General features: G+C 53.3%; 2 protein-coding genes across 3 annotated transcripts; both read right to left on the minus strand.

Moving 5' to 3' along the window:
* Nucleotides 1-1,675: 1,675 nt before the first annotated feature.
* LOC140900751 (tubulin alpha-1B chain) lies at nt 1,676-9,480 on the minus strand. Of its 2 annotated transcripts, XM_073318513.1 has the most exons (5): nt 9,374-9,469; nt 6,727-6,800; nt 6,417-6,639; nt 6,145-6,293; nt 1,676-4,340 (listed from the first exon to the last, which is right to left on the minus strand). In XM_073318513.1, exons 3-5 carry the CDS (start codon nt 6,535-6,537, stop codon nt 3,363-3,365), a joined length of 1,248 nt encoding a protein of 415 aa, XP_073174614.1. In that variant the 5' UTR covers nt 6,538-6,639; nt 6,727-6,800; nt 9,374-9,469; the 3' UTR covers nt 1,676-3,362. The 2 variants fall into 2 exon arrangements, with proteins under 2 accessions (XP_073174614.1, XP_073174613.1); XM_073318512.1 differs by lacking the exon at nt 6,727-6,800 and having other exon boundaries at nt 9,374-9,480.
* A 7,453-nt stretch (nt 9,481-16,933) lies between these two features.
* On the minus strand, nt 16,934-22,360 carry LOC140900765 (tubulin alpha-1A chain-like). The gene is made up of 4 exons (XM_073318540.1): nt 22,209-22,360; nt 19,261-19,483; nt 18,989-19,137; nt 16,934-18,134 (listed from the first exon to the last, which is right to left on the minus strand). Exons 1-4 carry the CDS (start codon nt 22,326-22,328, stop codon nt 17,154-17,156), a joined length of 1,473 nt encoding a protein of 490 aa, XP_073174641.1. The 5' UTR covers nt 22,329-22,360; the 3' UTR covers nt 16,934-17,153.
* Between the last annotated feature and the right edge of the window lie 227 nt (nt 22,361-22,587).

Genomic DNA, 22,587 nt, shown 5'->3' on the forward strand with positions numbered 1-22,587 from the left:
GGGGGAAGGGGTAGGGGAGACTAAAAATTGATTTTTTAATACATGTGGTGAGCAACTGCATTTTACCTCTTCAAAAAACAAAGTTGGGGAAGGAAAAAAAGACAGAAACTTAAAACCGGACAATATGTCATTAATAAGGGTCCATGTTCTAGAATATGTAATGTCACCTCATGAGGGGGTACCAGGCCCAGTAGAAATGCAAACAGCACGTTATTATATAATGCAAGGTAACAACACAGGGCCTGCCGCAAGAACATCCCACTTTCATTCTCTTCTGATGGCCAGTCATAGCTGGTGCAATTCCCAGGTCAGAGCTCAAACCACCCAAGCCAGGCACGGATCCAGGCCTTGCTTTCCCCCGGAAGAGCCATGTGCAAATAGCACCATCTGCAGGCCCAGGAGGAGTGAGAAGAACAGTAATTACGGGAGGCTGCTGCTGTTGTAGCTGGGTTGGTCCCTGCATATGAGAGAGACCAGGTGGGTGAGGGACTGGACCAACTGCTGGAGGCGAAAGAGGCAAACTTTCAAATTTACAGTGAGCTCATCTTTAGGTCTTTTGTGTAAGTTCAACAGCTTGTCTCTCCCCACCACCAGAAGTTGCTCCAGTAAAAAATGTGACCTCACCCACCAAGAATGATCTCCCCGATAATTGGATTTGCGATCTTCGTTACCAAATGGGGATTATTTAACATTAATTATGTGAATTGTGCCATGCCTAGGAGCCCCAGTGTCAGGTGATGCGCACACCCACAGAACAAAGACAGCCCCTGCCCCAGAGGTCTCACCTTCTAAGTAAGAAACTGAAAACATTTTCACATGCAAACTGGCCAGTTCTGTGCATCTCCTCTTACTCCAGCTTTCTCTCCACTCCAAATCCCAGTACCTGTTTGCTCTCCCCACCCTCATCTTTACTTTCAAGCTTCTCAAATCCCTCTGCATGTGTTCCTGCTACCCCACCTTCTACAAGTTGCTTCTCATGCTCCAAAGACACACCTGCTTCCTTCCCGCTCCCTCACTTCAGAAGAGAAGCACTTTTCCCAGGAACATTATACACCATGATGTAACAGCCACCGTGTTCCGGCTGAAGCAGATTAACGGTCTCAGGTAGCGTACACATGATCCTACTTCTACAAGCAATCCCATGCTAACAGTGCTCGCTGAATTTCCCTGGGAGATGATACCTGGTAGGAGTGAGAGTGTCCGAACCTGTTAGACCACATGCTAACCCTGAACAACCATTAGCTGTATAGCCAGGCAGAGGAAAGCCTATTGTCTCCAGCACCCAATATGAGCATTGCTGGATGCTCTCAGCTGCTTTATAGATTATAAAACATTGTATAGGATTTTGCATATTACAACCATGTTTTAAAATATATTTACATGCCCTAGTTCACTCCTAGGGTATATTTTCTTAAAATGGCCATTCCCCTTACAGGAAAGATAGTACATTTAATTTTTATATATATTTTTAATATTTTGAAATAGTGGGGAGAAAAAAAATAAATGACTCCCTAACCTCCTCCTTTCCATTTTATGCTTGGGACCTAGGGCCTACCCCAGCATTTCGGGGATGGTTAACATCCTCAGTTGTGTTTTTCATTTAAAAGAAATAGTGATATGGCTGGATGGAGCCAGAGGTGACCATGGACAACAAAAAGAAAAGGAGTACTTGTGGCACCTTAGAGACTAACCAATTTATTTGAGCATAAGCTTTCGTGAGCTACAGCTCACTTCATCGGATGCATGCAGTGGAAAATACAGTGGGGAGATTTGTATACACATAGAGAACATGAAACAATGGGTGTTACTATACACCCTGTAAGGAGAGCGATTACTTAAGATGGACAACAGCAAGTCCTTGGAGTCTATCCACATTGGGGGCCTTTCCACCGGCATAACTGTATTGGGGCTTAGGTAGTAGAAGATGGTGCTTGCTCAGCTCTGTTACCAGAGCAGATCACAGTTCAATATAAACTTCCCTAGTAGATGCAGTAACAGAACTATGTTGGTGCAGGGTCCCCTAATGCAGACAGCCCTAGGACTTTCACTAGCGTCTACATGAACCGAGGGCATTCGGAGCTGCAGCAAGCGGGGGAGCTGAGTCACAGAAGGCAGGCAATTCAGATGACCAGGGCGGGAAGGAGGTGCTGCAGCAGCAAGGAATAGAAGCGATACATCGCTTGTTAAAAGAGCCCCATTGCCTATCAGATACTCTGTTACGCACCAACTTAGACAGCGATTCCAGCTCGGCAGAAAGAGCTACTGCATAATCCCTTGGCAGGACAGGAATTCCCACGCCTCACTTGGGAGATGCTATGGAGCAAAGGATGCTTGGAGCTTGTGCCAAGAAAGCTGATCTACCTCCCACCCGAGGTACAAATTAAGTCTTTACACGATTGTTCGGCTCCTGGGACTATGGTGAGAGGCCCGGCTGCCATGTCACAAACGGCTTTATTCAAATTGCTGCTGGAGCTTGGTTCTGCTGGACTATGGCAAGTGTCCAATGCATGGAGCCGGCCTTCAGAGCATCTTAAATCCTAGTGTTCAATACACGGCTCTGAAACCTGTAACAAGCGGTGCCACTCGGAAGGGCTGGTGAGCCAGAAGCACATTCACCGGGCCAGACTGGACCTCTTCTGCATACACCATGATCCAGCAGGTGGAATGGTTGCATGGTAAAGCCTAGCTTTCAATTATGAACATTCCAGCTGGTCCCTTTTATGCCACAAAGGAGTAAGTGAAGGCCCTTGTTCACAATGTGGGGTCTTGAGTTCATGTTTTTAGCTTGCCAGGCACAGAACCTGCCCAGCAGAAAAGCAGCCAGCCAAATGCTTTACCATCCATGCCTGTTTTAAGCGGCTCGAGGGAGAGCTTGGCAGGTCAGCTTAAAGCAAGGGAGAGCAGAGATTCTCATTCACAGGGTGGCTCTCAGTGGAACGAGGGGCAGGAGGCACATGCCCGCCCCCAGGGCTTGTGTTTAGTCTTCAGTGGAAGCCAACATTTAAGGACAGAGGTCTTAGGGAAGCTGTTCACTGCAGCTTGAAACGGCTGCTCTGTGGGCCTACAGTTGGGACTCCGCAAGCACTCTGGGACATACACTCTAGTTGTATTAGACACACAGAGCAATCTTTTTTTTTTAAAGCCTTTATTTCACAAACATGATATGTTTACAAAGACAAATGGAAAACTGACATGATCAGATTTTGAAACAGTGGGAACTAGTCAGATTGCTGGACTCCTTAAAGGCTCCTTCATACCATTGTGGTACCATCCATCGCTTCCCTAGTTAACAAGTAAGCTAAGTGTTTTAAGATGAAGTTTTGTGGACACAGAACATGCTGCAGGGATTTAAGAGGGTTAATCTATTCCTCCCCTTCCTCTTCACCCTCCCCTTCAACAGAATCCACACCAACCTCTTCGTAATCCTTCTCTAGGGCAGCCATGTCCTCCCGAGCCTCCGAGAATTCGCCTTCCTCCATCCCCTCCCCTACGTACCAGTGAACAAAGGCACGCTTGGCGTACATCAGGTCAAACTTGTGGTCCAGACGAGCCCAGGCCTCAGCTATGGCTGTGGTGTTGCTGAGCATGCATACGGCCCGCTGCACCTTGGCCAGGTCACCGCCAGGAACCACAGTGGGGGGCTGGTAGTTGATACCAACCTTGAAGCCAGTTGGGCACCAGTCCACAAACTGGATGCTGCGCTTGGTTTTGATGGTGGCAATAGCAGCATTGACATCTTTGGGCACCACGTCCCCACGGTACAAGAGGCAGCAGGCCATGTATTTCCCGTGGCGGGGGTCACATTTCACCATCTGGTTGGCTGGCTCAAAGCAAGCGTTTGTGATCTCTGCTACAGAAAGCTGCTCATGGTAAGCTTTCTCAGCAGAGATGACTGGGGCATAGGTGGCCAGAGGGAAGTGGATACGGGGGTAGGGCACCAAGTTGGTCTGGAACTCTGTCAGATCTACATTCAGGGCACCATCGAATCGGAGGGAGGCGGTGATGGAGGACACGATCTGGCTAATAAGACGGTTCAGGTTGGTGTAGGTGGGGCGCTCAATGTCCAGGTTCCTGCGGCAGATGTCATAGATGGCCTCATTGTCTACCATGAAGGCGCAGTCAGAGTGCTCCAGGGTGGTGTGGGTGGTCAGGATGGAGTTGTAGGGCTCCACCACTGCGGTGGAGACCTGAGGAGCAGGGTAGATGGAGAACTCCAGCTTGGACTTCTTGCCATAGTCGACGGAGAGACGCTCCATCAGCAGGGAGGTGAACCCAGAACCAGTGCCACCTCCAAAGCTGTGGAAGACCAGGAAGCCCTGGAGACCGGTGCACTGGTCGGCCTAGAAGAAAGGGGAAAGAAAAGCAAGAGGAGTTAGCCTGTATTTTCAGCACAACTTGTACTATCTAGAATGGGAGAAGAACACAGTCTTCCATCCCACACTGCTGACAATTTTCTTCCAAATTTAAGTGTTTGTTGAAGATGAGATACCTGAATGTAGGGCTTGAGGTTGGAGACAAAGTATTTTCCTCACCCCCAGCATAGTTTAAATCTTGGCTACAGGACAGGCTCTAGTTAGTCCCCAGTCAGTTAAATGCATTATACCTCTGTTCCTTTTGTGCCAGGGGCAGAAAGCCCCAGACAGACTGGCTTTGATTAGAGATCCACCTAATACTGATCCATCACACTTACTGAACTGTCAAGCATTCCTCCCTAGATGGAGCTGTAGCATGAGACACTGCCAGGGATACCACTATGCCTCTGGGCTGTAGGGGGTCTGAACAGATTTGCAGTATCAGAGGCCATATTGCTCCTCTTTGGTGGCATCTGCCAGGTGGAAATTCCCACCCCATAGAAAACTCATCCTAAGACATGGCTCCTCCTCCTGATCCCATGAGATGCCTCCTTTTACATACAGTGGAAGGTTTGCCTTAGCAATGATCACTGCCCAGCTGCTGGAGGTCAGCCAGCAAATTCAGTTCTCTAGAAAGGAGGAAGAGAACGAAGTGTAGCTACTGCACACATCTAACTCCACAGGCTGCAGTAGCTGGGATGCAGGAGACTCCCTCAGCCTCACGTTGTTCAAAACCCTTTCTAGGGCAGCAGTCTTAGGAGGGCCACAGAGTAGTTTAGTTGTGTCGCCCAGCTCCTTCCTCTTTACAAAAGAGCCAAAGTCACTCAAGCAGATCAGATACCCTAGGAAGGGGGATGAATCTCTCAATGCAAGCATCACCCAGAGTCACCAGTTCTCCCTCCCATTAGACATACAGGTGCAAGGCCAGCAGGCAGACCCCTTTTGAGGGGGCCAAATTCCAGTTGTATAGGTAAAGGAGTTGTGTCAGTGCAAGATTTGCAGAGACCAAGGTAGCACGTTTCTGGTATGCAGTAATTAGGGTTCTAGTTACTTTCTCAGTATTCACTGCACTCTGAACATCCGTGGGGAGGATGTGCTCCAGTTAGGCATGCTGATTTCCCCATCCTTTGTTTCCCTGCCTAAATTACCTCTCCTCGCCTGCACCAGCTCCCAGCCATGCCACATCCTAGCCTATCAGACGAAGTGCTCAGGAATGTGAGTGGTTGACTGGCAAGATGTTACTGTTAAGTTTGAGCGACCACCCAGTGAGAGGTTGGTACAAGCATCTGTGTTGGGGAGAAGGAAGGAGGAGAAGAGGAGTTCTCACCTCTCAGAGCTGCCATTCCAGCCAGTCTGCAGACACAGGCAGACAGTGCCTTGCATTGGTTTACAGTCCCATATGTGAAAGGTCAACTTTACAGCCATGAGGATTGGAACATTGGAACCATTGTAATGAAAGCTTATTCTACAGATCACAAGTCACTTCAGTCACAGATATATCAAGTGGCCCTGACATTAGACATCCCTGTGCTAGAAGTTGCAGAGATCTACACCAAAGGTAAACACTCCTTCAGAGCCACGCCCAGCTCACACTAGTACAGATCTCGAACCCTCCAAGAACGAACCACCAAGCTGCTGGGTGACAAGTGCGGGTCTCTAGACTCTTCTGGTATGGCAGCTGCTCCCTCAGGTGTAACCAGAGGGAGGGGTCCTACAGATTGAAGGTTTCTCCCTTCCCCGCCACACACCAACACACACACTGAACAAAACCCCTCAGATGAGTGGTATTTACCAGCTTGCGGATCCTGTCGAGAACCAGGTCGATGATTTCTTTCCCAATGGTGTAGTGCCCACGGGCATAGTTGTTGGCAGCATCTTCCTTGCCAGTGATGAGCTGCTCAGGGTGGAAGAGCTGGCGGTAGGTTCCAGTGCGCACTTCATCTGGGGAGAGGAAAGGCAGAGAGTTTGTCTCCCCGCTGTCCATGCACAGCGGCTGTCTGCTCTAGGCACATGAGTTTACAAGGGAGCCCAGAAAGCAGTCAGATGATGGCTTCGCACACTCACCTATGACTGTTGGCTCCAAGTCCACAAAGACGGCTCTGGGGACGTGCTTGCCAGCACCCGTCTCACTGAAGAAGGTGTTGAAGGAGTCGTCTCCTCCGCCGATGGTCTTGTCACTGGGCATCTGGCCATCAGGCTGGATCCCATGTTCCAGGCAGTAGAGCTCCCAGCAGGCATTGCCGATCTGGACACCAGCCTGGCCGACGTGGATAGAGATACACTCACGCTGCGGGGAGAAAGAGGGAACCAGTTAGTGCCATGACTTCATTATAATCAGTGTCTACAGCGTCCCTGAACCATTACTCCCAAGTACCTCGTTGCTCCGGGTTAGACCATGCCCTTTGGAACAAGGACCTCCTCTCGCCGTATTAAAAGGGCGTCATCCATCTATGTGACATAAGGGAACAGGGTGATGTGGTCCAATGGACAGACCCGGCACTGGGAGTGAGGGAATCAGCTCCCCCAGTTGCAAGCTCAGTGCCTTGTTTTCCCCAGTAACAAGCCAGGAATAGTACTTTTTAATTCACCTTCAATGTCTATAGATCACAGTATCAGGGCCTTTGGTCCCAATCTCCAGTAGCATGTGGTCAGTGCTTCAGTGAGATCTTTTGAGTCACAGCATGGCCTCTGAATGTCTGGGTTCATGAAGGAGTAAGTTTTGTATCTGTAGTTAGTGAACTAACCTCTGGCCAGATTTCCTGCACCTTAGAACAGATTTCTTATGACACACATTGGGATTGCATTACCATTTTGCATTCAGATTCTGGTCTGGATGTGCCCCCTTTCCCACCCTGCACCTGCCCCTCCATGGACTTAGGGAGGGAATTTCTTTATTTAGCTAAATGAAGAAAGCTTCAACTCCTGCCATGATCACATTTCTCAACAGGAAGAACAGTCTTTAGTCAGAGAAAAAGGAGGCAATATGCAATTGAATTTTCCACCATGTGGTCTAGTAAAAAAAAAAATTTTTTTTAAATGAATGAACTATTCAGCATGAAGCAGCAACTGCAGTGTCTGCAGCCAGCCTCCGAGTGATTTACCAGCAATCACACCACTTGCAAGCTATCAGCTGACCATCTCCCCACTCCCAAAAAATGGAACTGATGCAGTCAACTTCCACATCTGCAAAGCAGAAAGCAAATTGTCTCTCTCCCTACACCCAGATTTACTCTCTGCAGGAACATCTGCCACCAGTGGCCGACTCCTAGGATTATCCTAGGCCTAGATCTAGATTTAGCTTACATCTTTCCCTTTTACAATCCACTTACGTTCCTAAGGCACACACCCCACCCTTGCTGAACACACCACCTGCTCCAACACATTTCTCTCTGCCTCTGCAAGGAATCAGCAGGGACAGATGGCACTCGTGTCAGCTGCAACTGCCCCCTTTGGGGTTTAGCAAATCTAAGACAAGGGAATTACAAGCTTTTGCAGCATCCAGTAACCCCCCCCCCCCACACACACACACACAAATGCAGGGCTTACGTAATGGACCAGTGGCCATTTCATTTCAAATGGCTGCAGGAGGAGGGATTTATTTGAGCAAGAAACGCAACAAGGAAGAGCCACCCTGTTCCCCAGTAGCCCCACCCCTCAGCACCACACTTGGTCCTTTCCAGCCAGGGGAGGGGTTTTTTCCTCGACACCAACCTTAGCATTACCCAGCATGGAGGGGTTTCGGTGCCCTCCCCCTCCAAGGGGCCGCGCAGGGCTGGATGCAGAGGGAGCTGCAGTGGGGGGGTCTGTGGGGGAATTAGGGCAGCACTGGAGGGGGGGGTTTCTGCAATAAGGAGTGTGCACAGGGGCGGTGAAGCATTCCCAGGCTGGGGAGTTTGCAGGGATGGGGGGGGCTGGCAGGACTGCAGGGGGGGGTCTGCAATAAGGAGTGTGCACAGGGGCAGTGAAGCATTCCCAGGCTGGGGAGTTTGCAGGGATGGGGGGGGGCTGGCAGCATTGGGGGGGGGCCTGCAATGAGGAGTGTGCAGAGGGGCGGTGCAGCATTCCCAGGCTGGGGAGTTTGCAGGGATGGGGGGGGGGCTGGCAGCATTGGGGGGGGTCTGCAATGAGGAGTGTGCAGAGGGGCGGTGCAGCATTCCCAGGCTGGGGAGTTTGCAGGGATGGGGGGGGGGGCTGGTAGCATTGGGGGGGTCTGCAATGAGGAGTGTGCAGAGGGGCAGTGCAGCATTCCCAGGCTGGGGAGTTTGCAGGGATGGGGGGGGTCTGCAATGAGGAGTGTGCACAGGGGCAGTGAAGCATTCCCAGGCTGGGGAGTTTGCAGGGATGGGGGGGGGGGCTGGCAGCATTGGGGGGGGGTCTGCAATAAGGAGTGTGCACAGGGGCAGTGAAGCATTCCCAGGCTGGGGAGTTTGCAGGGATGGGGGGGGGCTGGCAGCATTGGGGGGGGTCTGCAATGAGGAGTGTGCAGAGGGGCGGTGCAGCATTCCCAGGCTGGGGAGTTTGCAGGGATGGGGGGGGCTGGCAGCATTGGGGGGGGTCTGCAATAAGGAGTGTGCACAGGGGCAGTGAAGCATTCCCAGGCTGGGGAGTTTGGGGGGGGGGGGCCGGCAGCACTGCGGGGGGGGCGGGCAGCACTGCGGGGGGGGCGGGGGGGATTACACAACACGTTGCGCAAGGACCCGGCTGCAGCGGCGGGGCGCCACGCCCGTGCAGACAAGACTCAACACGTGGCCTTTTCCCACTTCCCTCCCTCCCCTCCCATCTGCAGCGACGGGGTGCGCGCGCAGCCGGCCGCCGCCACGCGCCCGAGCCCTTGCCCGCGCGCGGGAAAGATAACGGCCGGCGGGGAGGGGCCAAGGGGAGCCGGCCGGCGCGCGCCCTCCCCTCAGGGGTTGGCGCCAACCCGCAGCCCCCATGTGCTGCCCCTGCCGCAATCCGGGCCCCTCCCGCACCTCGCCAGATTCCCCCCCCCCCATAGCCCACCGCTTTCACCCCCAGCTCACCATGCTGCGGGGCGGGCGGGCGCAGGCAGCGGGCGGGCGGGGACGTTACTTCTCCCGACAAGCGAAGAGTCGCTGGAAGTAACCGAGTGAGGCGGGCGGGCGCCGGCGGCTGCTTTTCTACCCCCGTCCCCGGGGGGGCGGGGCCCGGCCGCCCGCGTCAGACCCGAGCCCGGCCGCCATTGGCTGGCGGGCCCGTCCGTCTGTGAGCTCACAATGCGGGGGCTGCTGGGGGGGACACGACCCCGTGTTTAGGTGGGCGTTGGGGGTCCCCCTCAACTGACCCCCCCAGGCGGCCCCTCCCCCACCAGAAGATCTGGGTTTAGGGGCGCCCCCCCCCAAATCGAGTCCCCCCCCCGCTGCTCAGCGCAGAGCCGGGGGCTCCCCGCAGCGGGGCGTCGGGGCGGGGCTGCCCCCGGGAGCCAGCGCCCCCCCACCCCGCGACACCCCCCCCAGCAGCCAGAGCTGGGGTACCCCCGTGCCCCCCGGATTGCAGAGCGGGCCCCAAAGGCAGACACCCCACCCCCGTGCCAGGGGGACAGGTGGGGCCGGTCAGGGGCCAGGGCGTGGGTGGGCGGGTGCATGTGCACGGCGCTGTACGCGCCCGGCGCTGGCGGCTGCATAAACCAGGCTGCTCAGCCTGGCTCCTCTGCAGCCCCCCGCAACCTGCGCTGCGGCCCCCTTTGTCAGCCCCGGGGGGGGGGGAACCGCTCTTCTAGGCTCATGAGGGCGGGTCACAGACCCCTCCACAGACCCCCGGGGCCACACGTGGGAAACCAGCGTTTGAAACAAAGGGCCCTTTCAGTCCAGGCCAGAGCGGGCTGGGGTTTTAACTAGATCCCCCACGAGCCAGGCGGGCACTGCTGGCCCCCCGTGGGTGGCGAAGACAAATGTCTGGCAGCTGCCAGGGGCTTCTCTGCGCATTTGGCTTCCAAATAACTGGGATAGTTTCAGGCTGAGCCACAGCTGAAGCTCCAGCCCCAGCCCCTCGCCCCTTCCCCGCAGGTGCCAGCTTAGATGCGGCGCCACCAGAGAAAAATGCAACTTTGCAAGCGTCTGTCAAGCGCCCAGATCGCGAATTGCAGCTGCTGCATTAGGAGGGGCTTTGTGCGGCCTGCATGGCAGCAGAGCCAGCCTTTGTCCTCGGCTTTAAAATCAAACCAGTAAAACTGCATCCCCGTGGGCGGAGGATGAGGCTGGCTGAAGAAGAGGACGGGCAGCCGGGTCTGGCTTCCCGGATGCCATCAATAATGGAGCAAGCTGCAGAGCTGTGTGCAGGGCGGGGGAGCCGGGCCAGGCCGCCTGACTGGGACTGCGGCTCCAGGCTGCAGAGGAAAAATGCGGCAGCAGGGGCAGGAATAGCTCAGGCTGGCTCCCATGGGCAGGGCGGGGGAGCAAAGAAACCCCAGAGGGGAGCAGGGGGCTGAGCGGGGTCTGGGCTCACAGGCGGGTTACTCCTGGGGGAAGCACTCCGGATTGACACTCCGAGCCAGAGGGGAAGCAGGCCCAGGGGAGAGAGAAAGGGGAACCAGTGCTTCTCCAAACGCCCTCCCTGCCAGTCCGGGCACACGCCACAGCAGCACCCACTGCCCCCTGGACACCCACTGCGGCACTGACCCCCCCATCACCCTGTAACCTCCGCCCCTTGGCAGGGGCACACTGGGAAGCAGCACACCCCTCCAGCCAGGGACACCGCCTGCAAACATCTTCCTGCAAACACTGGACCCCTCAGTACTTACTGTATCCTTTCATCCTCCTGTCTCTCGTTCCCCCTGCTGTCCCTGTGTCTGACCCCCTGTGCTGAGCTCCCCTCTAGCCTCCGCCTTCTCGGTTGCACCCAGAGGAGTCTAGCTCCCTTCCCCCTTCTCTTCTGGGGAGCTGGGCCCCAGCGTGGTGGGTTTGTTGTTCACCTCTGTGCAAGGCCTAGCCCGACAGCAGCAGCAGCAGCCTGGCCTAGCAGCGTTGCCTGGATTCCCATTTCCTTAGGCAAAGTGCAGGCAGCAGGAGCGGGGGACCCATCTCTCCCCCCTTGCACGGCACCCAGTCTGCCCAGAGGCCAAGGGGCAAGGAGAGGGCGTAGGACTCTCACCCTCTGTAGACCCCTCAACAGGGGAGGGGGGAGTCCATAGGCACTAATAATAATAACCTGGTTTAAAAAGGGGCTACAGGGTCTAGTTTCTTTATTCCCAAACCTGGGCTTCTCTGGGACCTGCCTGCAGCTGGGAGGTGTGACTGGCAGGTGACGGAGCCTGGGTTTGAGCTGACTTTGCTGTCACTGAAGGCAGGGCAGAAGCATTGGGGGATTGCTGGGGATGGGCCAGTCTAGCTAGAGCAGCTCCACAGCGATATTTATTTGCACTTCAGTGTGCGGAGTGATAATGGCAGTGAGAGCCCCTGTGCCCTCTTGTGAGCCTTTGGCGTGTGGCGTGTTGCAAACTTGACAGGTATCTGCAGTGCCAAAATCTTATAACCCACGTAAGGTTTTAAGGGGAGGGACCTGGCAGGGCAGGCCTGGGCACTGGACGATGGTTGCAGTGCAGGCGGCTTTGCCTTGCAGCTTTTTAAAAGGCAGGTTGCTGGTGGGCCAGAGCCCGCTGCCTGTCTCCCCCACCTGGAAAGGTCTCCTCCTCAAAGCACACACACAAGGGAACCAAACAGCAGCCGACGGGCCTTGCTCTGTCCCGCAGATGGGCCCGACAGATGCAAAAAGCACCCTGCTCGACGTGTTTAGCAGGGCCACACTCACCTAGAAAACACTCTGGGAGGGCAAGGGCTACCGGTTGCTGCTTTCCTGGCACAACTGCCTTTTCCCAGGAGGCCCTCAAAGACAGCCTGAAACCCAGGGAGAAGGGGCTTGTTGCAGAGCATTCATCTCAGCCTGCCAGCTTTAACTCTTGAACTTGGACTGGGGGCTTGCTCTGTGTTGTCCCCATTTGAATCCCTTGCCCTTGAGGCCGCATACTGCCCCAGCTGCGGTACATCTCCTCTGATGTGGGTCTTCACAGAAACTTGCCAATGCCACCCCTCAGTCAGCCAGAGGAGACACTGTTGAGCTATGCAAAGCATTCCCTGCTCCCCAGCGCCTGGAGACAAGCAGGATGCCTCTGTGGCCATGACTTAGTATTTGTTATAAGATGTGGAGCTTTGTCTCAAGGTTATTAACAGATATGAGAACTTGCTCGGTGCCGTCCCAGCAGGCGACTTATTGCAGATGTGCCATGCTCAGATTTCAAACGGGGCAGGCTGTCTTTGTAGCTATCGAGAGGTGTGCTTAGGTGGAAGCCCTGTTTGCTACCTCTCATGCTACCTTCTCAAGGTTTGCAAATTGGACAAGAGAAAGGAAACCCACACCTCCTTCCCCTTTTATTCAGAGTTTGCAGGGCTTTTTCTGTTGTCCCATATCTTAGCACTCAGGCCTTGTCTGCACGATGCTTTTTTCCTCAAATTTCCCACTGTTGGTACTACTGGTAGAAGTGATTTGACGGCAGGCAACCGTGAGAATGTTAAGGGAAAAACAGACAGACCCAGGATCATGTGAATGCATTTGGCTGGCGGTTTGATAGCATGCCAACATTCTTCCCTTCCCTTGCGGGATCTGCAAATGGCTCCAGCTAGATGTGTTCTTATTTTATCTGTATTTTGTACAATGAATAACAAAAGGGGCAGGCCAAGAATATCTGAAGACCTTTCAGAGGCTTATAAAACAAAAATGGTCCATTTTTCACTAGGCCAAAACTTTGGCTCCATTTCCCCTCTTGTCCCACCTCCAGACTGAAATGTGTTTGATCTAATCTCTTACACGGCTCATTCTAAATAATCCTATTTCCTGTTGTTTTTCGGAGCAGTTTATGAATAAGCTCACTGCTCTCTCACCACAGGCTGCAAAGAAACGTCTGTTTTCACACAGGTTTCAGAGGAACAGCCGTGTTAGTCTGTATTCGCAAAAAGAAAAGGAGGACTTGTGGCACCTTAGAGACTTCTGCACTGGCAAAGCTGGAGACATTTCCTACTCCCCGCCCCCCTCACTGCTGCAGTGCTGCCGGTGGAAGTGAGAGCTGTAGACAGGGCTCAGGTAAATCTATGCATTTTGATCACCGTGCCATCATCTAACCATGCTCTAAACCCCACTGCAGCCTCTAACATCACTACCCCTGGTCTGAGTGTTACAGATTCCATTTTTTGCCCATGTAGACAAGACTTAGGAAAGCACCGTTCACACAAAAGTATTACACATTCCAAAGCAGTTTTTACTTGCAAGCAAAAGCAAACTACATGGGGTATAGTAAAAATGTTTCAGTCCCTTTTGTTGTCCTATGGTACAGGAGGAAAAGGTCTATAGATTAAAAAAATACTTATTTGTACACCATATTGTTATCGTGTGGAACTCACTGCCACAGGAAGTCCAGTCAAATCAATGGATAGATTTTATAAAGGCCTGGATAATTGTCTGACCAACAACACTGATAAAACAAGGGAATAATAATCTCATACTTCAAGCGTAAACTGATCACCTTTGGGAAACTTCAGCAGAGAGGGCAGTTGAAATGAACACTGGCTTTTAAGAAATTGTTAGGGGGTTCTTGTAGCCAGTTAATGCAGCCCTGTAAAAGATTAGATGTTTGCAAGAATGAACAGGCACTCAGTCCTGATGGGTAAGAAAGGGCTTGCCGCAACTGCCCTCCAGAAAGGCTTACATGGATTGTGTTCATTTGTCTCTGTGCCCAGCCACTGGAGGACAGCATGGGTGCATCTGAACAGTGGCTCCCTGAAGCACAGTTCCTGTGCATGCATGAATCAGTAGCTTTAGACTCCTGACAAATTACTCCAGGAAAGAATGTAGTGCTTTGTGTTTAATTGCATTTGGCATCTCTGAGTAGCCATCTTGTTTGGACAAGGATACCGGAGAAAGCCCATTACTGATTGTCCTCCAGTTGCAATTCATCTACTGATTAAACATTCAGAAGAGCTTTGGGGCTTTTAATACCTAAACAAAATGCCCAGGCTCTACCCAGCAAAGTTCTTCTGATAATAGCTATTAAAACACGTTGGGATTTGGGAACTCACGTATAAGCTGCCGTTGGCTTCCCTACACAGATGACAGCAGGACGTTACAAAATGCCATATTCAAAGCTGCATGCCGGAATAGAATGAATTCTTCTCAGGCTGGGAACACACAGACCATTGTACTCATTGCGTTCAGGACTGTTTCCCTGATCCCGTTATCCTTGTAAAGATGAGTTTGTCTTAGAGGCATGCCCAGCCCCTTCTACTCTCTCTTGCCTCTCAGATTTCACCTTGTCTGACTCCCATTATTTATTCCATTCCGGAGCGAACATTGAATGGCAAAGGTGGGGCTTTGTGCCACTTGGCAACCTCCTTTTCAATCTTTCCAACCAAAAAGGGGTTTTGTGTATGAGTGGCTCTAACTGACACAGCTGCTCCTCTGAAATCAAACTGAAAGTAGGTTCCAAACTCAGCTTGCTGTAGCCTGCATCCTTCCCTTTAAATGTTGTTTGTTTTGCAGGAGGCAGGGTTCTAGGAACCAACAATGCTGGGGAGGGTTGGTCTTGTTTGACAGAAAGGTGTGAAAGGAAGGGAATATCACAATGCTGCTGCTACTGACAAATTGTCTTTCCCCTTTGACATAGAGGGCACTGAAGACCAGGACGGTTTTGCAAAAACAAGGGAATTTTTAAAAAATTCTAAACTTACGTGTTATGGAAATGAAACAAAGAAGTGAAACTAGGAACTGTTTTAATCTTGGAAGCTCCAGTCACTTCTCTCCTAGTCTGTTACCAAAACCCATCAGTTCACTTTCATCTCACTGCAGTCCAGGCATTATCCTATATGTATCTAGTCTGAAATATTGATGGCCAGTGAATGTTTTATGAGCCAAACTTCAGAGGCAGGTGCATGGTACGGTGCCTATTTCTGCAGGCAGAGGCACAGAGAGTAAGGAAAGGCTACAGTATTAAGACTGAAATTAGTAACTTCCCCCTGAAACCAAGAGTGAAACTTTAAGTGACTTCAATGGGCACAAGCCTGGGGCCACACTTTCAGTAGTGGATGATGCATTAGGGCTCTGGGGGATACCCTGGTCCCCTTGAAGTCATTGGGGTTTTGCTAATGGGGCCAGGATTTCATCATCTCCCTTCAATCCAGTCTTCCCCCGTAATTCACCAGTGCATGTCCCCAGGTCACAGCTTTCAGTTGCAGCTAAATGCTCCATGCCAGGGCGAACGGTTCATAGAGGTCTCCACTGTTTGCAGAAAAAACATTTCGGACAGACACTAGCCACCAACCCTTTTCAAAGATCCCCTGTGTTTTCTTTATTCTTGAAGACAAATCCTCCATCTCCTTTACATCAGGGTTCAGTTAGCATGAATAAGAAAGGGAAGGGTCTCTTAATTGTGAGAGCCAATAGCAACACAATTACAAGCAGATTGTAGGTGCCTATTTTCAATGACTGCAAGCACCTGCATTTGTTAAGTGACACTGTCATGGTCAGAATTGTATATTTTAAAAAGTCTCCTGTGGATGGTACAAGCCACAACTTAGAGGACTAAAGCAAAACATTGGAAAGAAAGATTTAATTTGCTCTTTCCAACCACCTCTATTTGGCTAATGGGAACCATTTCAATTTGCTTCTACCCCATTACATTCCCATGTTCTCATACCCTAGCACAAAGCTGCTGTGTTTTGATTACAGATGCTGCAGAGGAGTATTTATTAGTCAAGGAAAATAGTTTCAATGGGTATTTTAAAAAGAAATTAATGAAGCATTTCCATTAGGTTTAGATTTCAGGGCAAAGTTGACCAGACACTGTGCTTTCAATGGGTGTTCCGGGTTAAGAGGTCACTGTTGCCTGCGTAACACGATGTAGCTTTAGCAACAGTCAGATTCGTTACAAGCTTCTGGTTGAGGGGTGAAGAAAAGCCCTCAGACATCCTGAAAGAAGAGGCACTGATCTGGTTTTAGTTATTTCAGATGCTGGATCAGTGACAGGATGGGTTGAACCCCTCTCTCTTCCCCAAATGGACCCAGCTGAAATGTCATTTCACTGCTCTGGAGTGAAAACAGGAGGCCAGTGTCCAGACCTAGTTGATTTATTTTTTTTAAACTTCTCTGCTTACAGAACATGTGGGGGGAGGGCATGGCCTGGGCTTCCCTGCAGCTAGGCGGCCACAAGAGCTCCTTGGGGTCACTGGCAGCTGGCACAAGTTGGTGCCGACTCAGGGCTGCACTAATTTATAGAGTTCAAGCTCAAGGAAGCGCAGTCATGGCTTAAAACCATCGCGGCTGGATCTCCCCTAAAAGTGTGGGCCTCAGTCATTGTAAAAAACAATACGCTGTTTCAAAATTCACATTGGTTTTGTTTTTAAAAGTGTTATTTTTGACAACTGAAGTCTGCAGTTTTAAATTTTGCAGAGGGCAGTTTTGCGGTCTTCTAAAAGACCCTCAAAGTGTGTCTATTGTGTGCAACTACACAGTGGTGTGGAGGTTTAAATGAGAATGGATTTCAGGAGTGTGTTGAGTACATACAAAAGACACAGATCCTCTAAGACAGGGAATGCTTTTTTATTCACAAACCCACAAGAGAAGTGGACGGTTTGGGTCTGTACCAAAAACTTCCATGATTAAGCACAGATCAGTTACCAGACAGCAAACACACACATTTGGGCAGACACTGCTACATACAAATTAACTGATCGGACCAAACATTTTGAATGTTTAGAATAGTTTAAGCTCCCTGTAAGAGCAGCACCGTTGTGACATTTTACTTTAATATTCCTCCCCTTCCTCTTCACCCTCCCCTTCAACAGAATCCACACCAACCTCTTCGTAATCCTTCTCTAGGGCAGCCATGTCCTCCCGAGCCTCCGAGAATTCGCCTTCCTCCATCCCCTCCCCTACGTACCAGTGAACAAAGGCACGCTTGGCGTACATCAGGTCAAACTTGTGGTCCAGACGAGCCCAGGCCTCAGCTATGGCTGTGGTGTTGCTGAGCATGCATACGGCCCGCTGCACCTTGGCCAGGTCACCGCCAGGAACCACAGTGGGGGGCTGGTAGTTGATACCAACCTTGAAGCCAGTTGGGCACCAGTCCACAAACTGGATAGTGCGCTTGGTTTTGATGGTGGCAATAGCAGCATTGACATCTTTGGGCACCACGTCCCCACGGTACAAGAGGCAGCAGGCCATGTATTTCCCGTGGCGGGGGTCACATTTCACCATCTGGTTGGCTGGCTCAAAGCAAGCGTTTGTGATCTCTGCTACAGAAAGCTGCTCATGGTAAGCTTTCTCAGCAGAGATGACTGGGGCATAGGTGGCCAGAGGGAAGTGGATACGGGGGTAGGGCACCAGGTTGGTCTGGAACTCTGTCAGATCCACATTCAGGGCACCATCAAATCGGAGGGAGGCAGTGATGGAAGACACTATCTGACCTATCAACCGGTTCAGGTTGGTGTAGGTGGGGCGCTCAATGTCCAGGTTCCTGCGGCAGATGTCATAGATGGCCTCGTTGTCTACCATGAAGGCGCAGTCAGAGTGTTCCAGGGTGGTGTGGGTGGTCAGGATGGAGTTGTAGGGCTCCACCACTGCGGTGGAGACCTGAGGAGCGGGGTAGATGGAGAACTCCAGCTTGGACTTCTTGCCATAGTCGACGGAGAGACGCTCCATCAGCAGGGAGGTGAACCCAGAACCAGTGCCACCTCCAAAGCTGTGGAAGACCAGGAAGCCCTGGAGACCGGTGCACTGGTCAGCCTAGAAGAAGGTGGAAACACAAAGGACGTTATTTTTAAGAACATAAGAACAGCCATCCTGGGTCAGACCAAAGGTCCATCTAGCCCAGTATCCTGTCTTCCGACAGTGGCCAATGCCAGATGCTTCAGAGGGAATGAACAGAACAGGGCAATTTTGAGCCATCCATCTGTCATCCAGCCCCAGCATCTGGCAGTCAGAGGCTTTGGGACACCCCAAGCATCAGCTTGCATCCTGGACCATCTTGGCTACTTGCCACTGATGAACCTATCCTTCATGAACTAAATTTCTTTTTTGAAACCAGTTATACTTTTGGCCTTCACAACATCCTCTGGCAAGGAGTTCCACAGGTTGACTGTGCATTGTATGAAGAAATACTTTTTTCTTTGTTTTAAACCTGCTGTCTGGTAATTTCATCAGTTGATTGGATAATTGAACCGACCAGTTATACCAGGCAGGAAGTTCACTTACGTTCTTCCCATCCTAGAAATGTTTCCCCTTAGGACCAAATTCTGTTCTATTAAATCTGGGTCCACTCCATCAGACTTGGTGGAGTTCCATCAGTGTAAATCCAGTGTAATGGAGATAAAAATAAGCCCTTTAATAAACTTATCTGTTACAAAGTTACTTGTCCGTATTCACTGCCTGGTAATCTTAGCTCAATACCACTGAGTGACTATATTTCAAAGGACTTTTTAATTCACCTTAGGACCACCTGGAAATATGATGACACTAAATACATCAACAATACGATTAGTTGGGATGGGAGGCAGGGGGAGAAACCATCAGCTATGAACTTTCAAACAGCTTCCCATTCACGACCTCCCCAGATCACCCTCAAGAGAGATGGGATCTACCAGCTTGCGGATCCTGTCAAGAACCAGGTCGATGATTTCTTTCCCAATGGTGTAGTGCCCACGGGCATAGTTGTTGGCAGCATCTTCCTTGCCAGTGATGAGCTGCTCAGGGTGGAAGAGCTGGCGGTAGGTTCCAGTGCGCACTTCATCTGGGGAGAGGAAAGGCAGAGAGTTTGTCTCCCCGCTGTCCATGTACAGCGGCTGTCTGCTCTAGGCACATGAGTTTACAAGGGAGCCCAGAAAGCAGTCAGATGATGGCTTCGCACACTCACCTATGACTGTTGGCTCCAAGTCCACAAAGACGGCTCTGGGGACGTGCTTGCCAGCGCCCGTCTCACTGAAGAAGGTGTTGAAGGAGTCGTCTCCTCCGCCGATGGTCTTGTCACTGGGCATCTGGCCATCAGGCTGGATCCCATGTTCCAGGCAGTAGAGCTCCCAGCAGGCATTGCCGATCTGGACACCAGCCTGGCCGACGTGGATAGAGATGCACTCACGCTGCGGAGAAGAGGGTGGGAGGCGGGAAGAGAAGATGTAAACACATTGGCTTGGGCTGCAATTGCATGCTATTAAGTGGCTTTTGATTAATTGAGGCATCTCTAGAAGCTCCCTTTGAAGCTCCCATTTTTGCCTTGTTGGATCCTTGATGCATAAAACAGTAGCAGCAAAATCAGGCACCATTCAGCCTTGGAGCTGGGCGTGCTCTGAACGGGCTCGGTGTTCGGCTGTAACCAAAAAGCAGCATGTCACACAGATGCTAGCCCTTTGTGTAACCCCACATGTTCAACGCACCATGTGCTTTCCAAATTGTGGGGACAGGAAGAGCAGATCATTGGCAGGAAAGGAAGCAAAAAGAAGAAAATACTCGTGAACCATGGAGAGGCAGGTGGTAACGGGAAACAACTGAGCAGTACCACAATTCTTGAGAAGTGTCTGCTTGCCATGGCCAGGATTTCCTTATGTGGGGCCCGCTCCCGCTCCCATGGAAGTAACTGGCGAAACACCGACGGATTTAGGGACAGGATTGGGGCAATAGGTATTACTGTGAACAAGGGCCCCATCCCACAAAACGAGGAGGGCCAGACTACCAGCCCCCAGCAGCACCCCATTGTTCTCATGGAGAAGCCAGCCCCCATTGTGAGTGCTCAGTCCTTTCAGGAGTCTGGTCCCCAGTGTCCCCCTCTGGGGTGTCTGCAGTGGGTGCTCAGTACCTGGTAAGATCAGCCTCCAAACCACTATGATTGCTTTTCTGTCCCGCAGAAGTACCAGCCTCTGCCCACATGCACAGATGGCTAACCCCCAAGAGAGCCTAGCCTAGGGAATAATTAATGGAGCTTCCACACCCAGCCAGGGAAAACCAGGCTCAGTGGACAGAGCTGGGAGAGAATTCTAACCATCCCTCTTGCCCTGTGCCTGCTGCTGGAGGCTGTGCAGACAGCAATGGCCAACACAGACTGGGCTATTTCCAGCATGATCTCATTAGCTTGTTTTGCCAATTTCCCTCTGCTGACCTCAGCGGAGAACATGCCCACATGGGAATGAAGTCAATCAGTGAAGCGGGCGGGACAAAAGTCAAAGCTCAGTTCACATGCCAAGAGAGTGAGCATCTGGGTGCGGGAGAGAGGCTGGGTGCAATTCCCCATTACTTACATTCTGCCTTTAATGCACTTTAAATAGAATATTGAAAACCTGGCCCTTGCATTTGCAAAGCTCCCCCTCCCTTCACAAGGCATTGGGGATGCTGCCCAGGGAGCTCAAATACGACACTAATATAACCAACGTAAAGCGACAAACAAAGAATAGGCACGCGCACAAGTGTGCACAGGTGCTCACACGCACGCCAATATAATGGCTCTGAAGCACATTTATCTTCCAAGCCCCATCCGGTAACTGCAGCCTTGTCCTGCTCGCCTGGGAATCGTCATTCTGGTCCCATCTGCCTGAGCCCCGCCCCCCTTTGTCTCCTCCTTCAGGCCCCCTTGTGCTAGCTATTCATGGCCACAAACCACCGAGGGGGAGTGGAGGACAGGCGGGGGCTTTGCCAGGCTGCCCTGCCCCATGCTGCAGGGACCCGCCGCTTTTCTCACCCCCCCGGAGGAGTTAGCCCCCGGCACGGCTGTTCTCTGGGGCGCAAGGGCGTGGTCCAGCCCATGCTCCCCAGGCAGTTTCTGGCTCTCCTAGGAGGGATCCTGGAGTTGGGACCTCGCGCTTTGCCACGTCCCCCTCCCGCAGCACCGCTCGTCTCTGCGCCCCCCGAGGGTTGCGGAGGGGGCTGAGCAGAGACCAGAGCCGCTGGCTCCAGACAGGGACCTCTGAAACGCGGCTCATCAGCGAGCTCCACGCAGAACCCCCGGGAGCGCCCCTGGGGTACAGCCGCGCCCCGCCCCCGACAGCCGGCAGCGCCCCGCTGCGGACAGCCGCGCCCCGCAGAGCCGCGCCCCGTCCCGCCGGGGTTGCCGATTTTGGTTAGAACGATCCCTGGAGGTTTCATCCCGGGACACAAACTGCAAGGAAAGATTCAGCTCCAATTCCCGGAACCTCCAGGACAATCCTGGACGGTTGGCTCCCCACGCCCCGCTTACAGGCGGTAGCCTCCCGGCGGGGTACAAGCGGCCCCCCCCACCCCACCCCTTAGAGCCCCCGGCGGGGTACAAGCCCCGCGCCCCCCCCACCCCTTAGAGCCCCCGGCGGGGTACAAGCCCCGCGCCCCCCCCACCCCCACCCCTTAGAGCCCCCGGCGGGGTACAAGCCCCGCGCCCCCCCCACCCCCACCCCTTAGAGCCCCCGGCGGGGTACAAGCCCCGCGCCCCCCCCACCCCCACCCCTTAGAGCCCCCGGCGGGGTACAAGCCCCGCGCCCCCCCCACCCCCACCCCTTAGAGCCCCCGGCGGGGTACAAGCCCCGCGCCCCCCCCACCCTCACCCCTTAGAGCCCCCGGCGGGGTACAAGCCCCGCGCCCCCCTTTATCTCCCTGCTCTGCCCCGCCCCTCCCTGGAGGGAGCAGCGGCCGGGCCAGCCTCCACCCCGAACCCAGCGCTGCCCCGCGGCAGATGCCCCGGGGGGACGGGCTGCAGCGGCAGCCGTGAGGGGGGGACCCCTCGGTTCTGCGGGCGGGGGGGGGGGTGCAAAGGCGAGCCCCGGCCGCAGCAAAGCGCGCCCGGCGGAGCGGGGCTGGAGCCCCCCAGCTGCCCCCCAGCGCGCGCGCGCCCCCCCCCCCCCTTACCATGCTGGTGCCGGGCGGGGGCGCTGGCCGCTTTCTTACCGCGCGACTCTTAGGGGGTCGCTGTAAGAGAACTCGGGGGGCGCGCGGCGGCACGGCGGCTATATACCCTCCCGTCGCCATGGCGACGGGCCCGGGCTTCCCGTGGTTGGTCGGTCCGCCCGGCTCCGCCGGGGGATTGGTGCAGAGCGCTGGGGGGGGGATGAGGTAATGGCCCCGCCCCCTCTGTCCGCCCCGGCCCCCCCAGCCTGCAGACAAAGAGCGGGGCGGGGCAGCGGAGGGGGCCGCGGCTTTGCAGCCAGCAGCAGGGATCTGCAGCCAGATGAAATCCGGAGCATGCGTGACCCCCCCCCCCCAGCCTCTCACCGCATGGTGCCCGGAA

Source organism: Lepidochelys kempii, chromosome 20, assembly GCF_965140265.1.
Source record: "Lepidochelys kempii isolate rLepKem1 chromosome 20, rLepKem1.hap2, whole genome shotgun sequence".
In the NCBI taxonomy this organism is placed as follows: Eukaryota; Metazoa; Chordata; order Testudines; family Cheloniidae; genus Lepidochelys; species Lepidochelys kempii.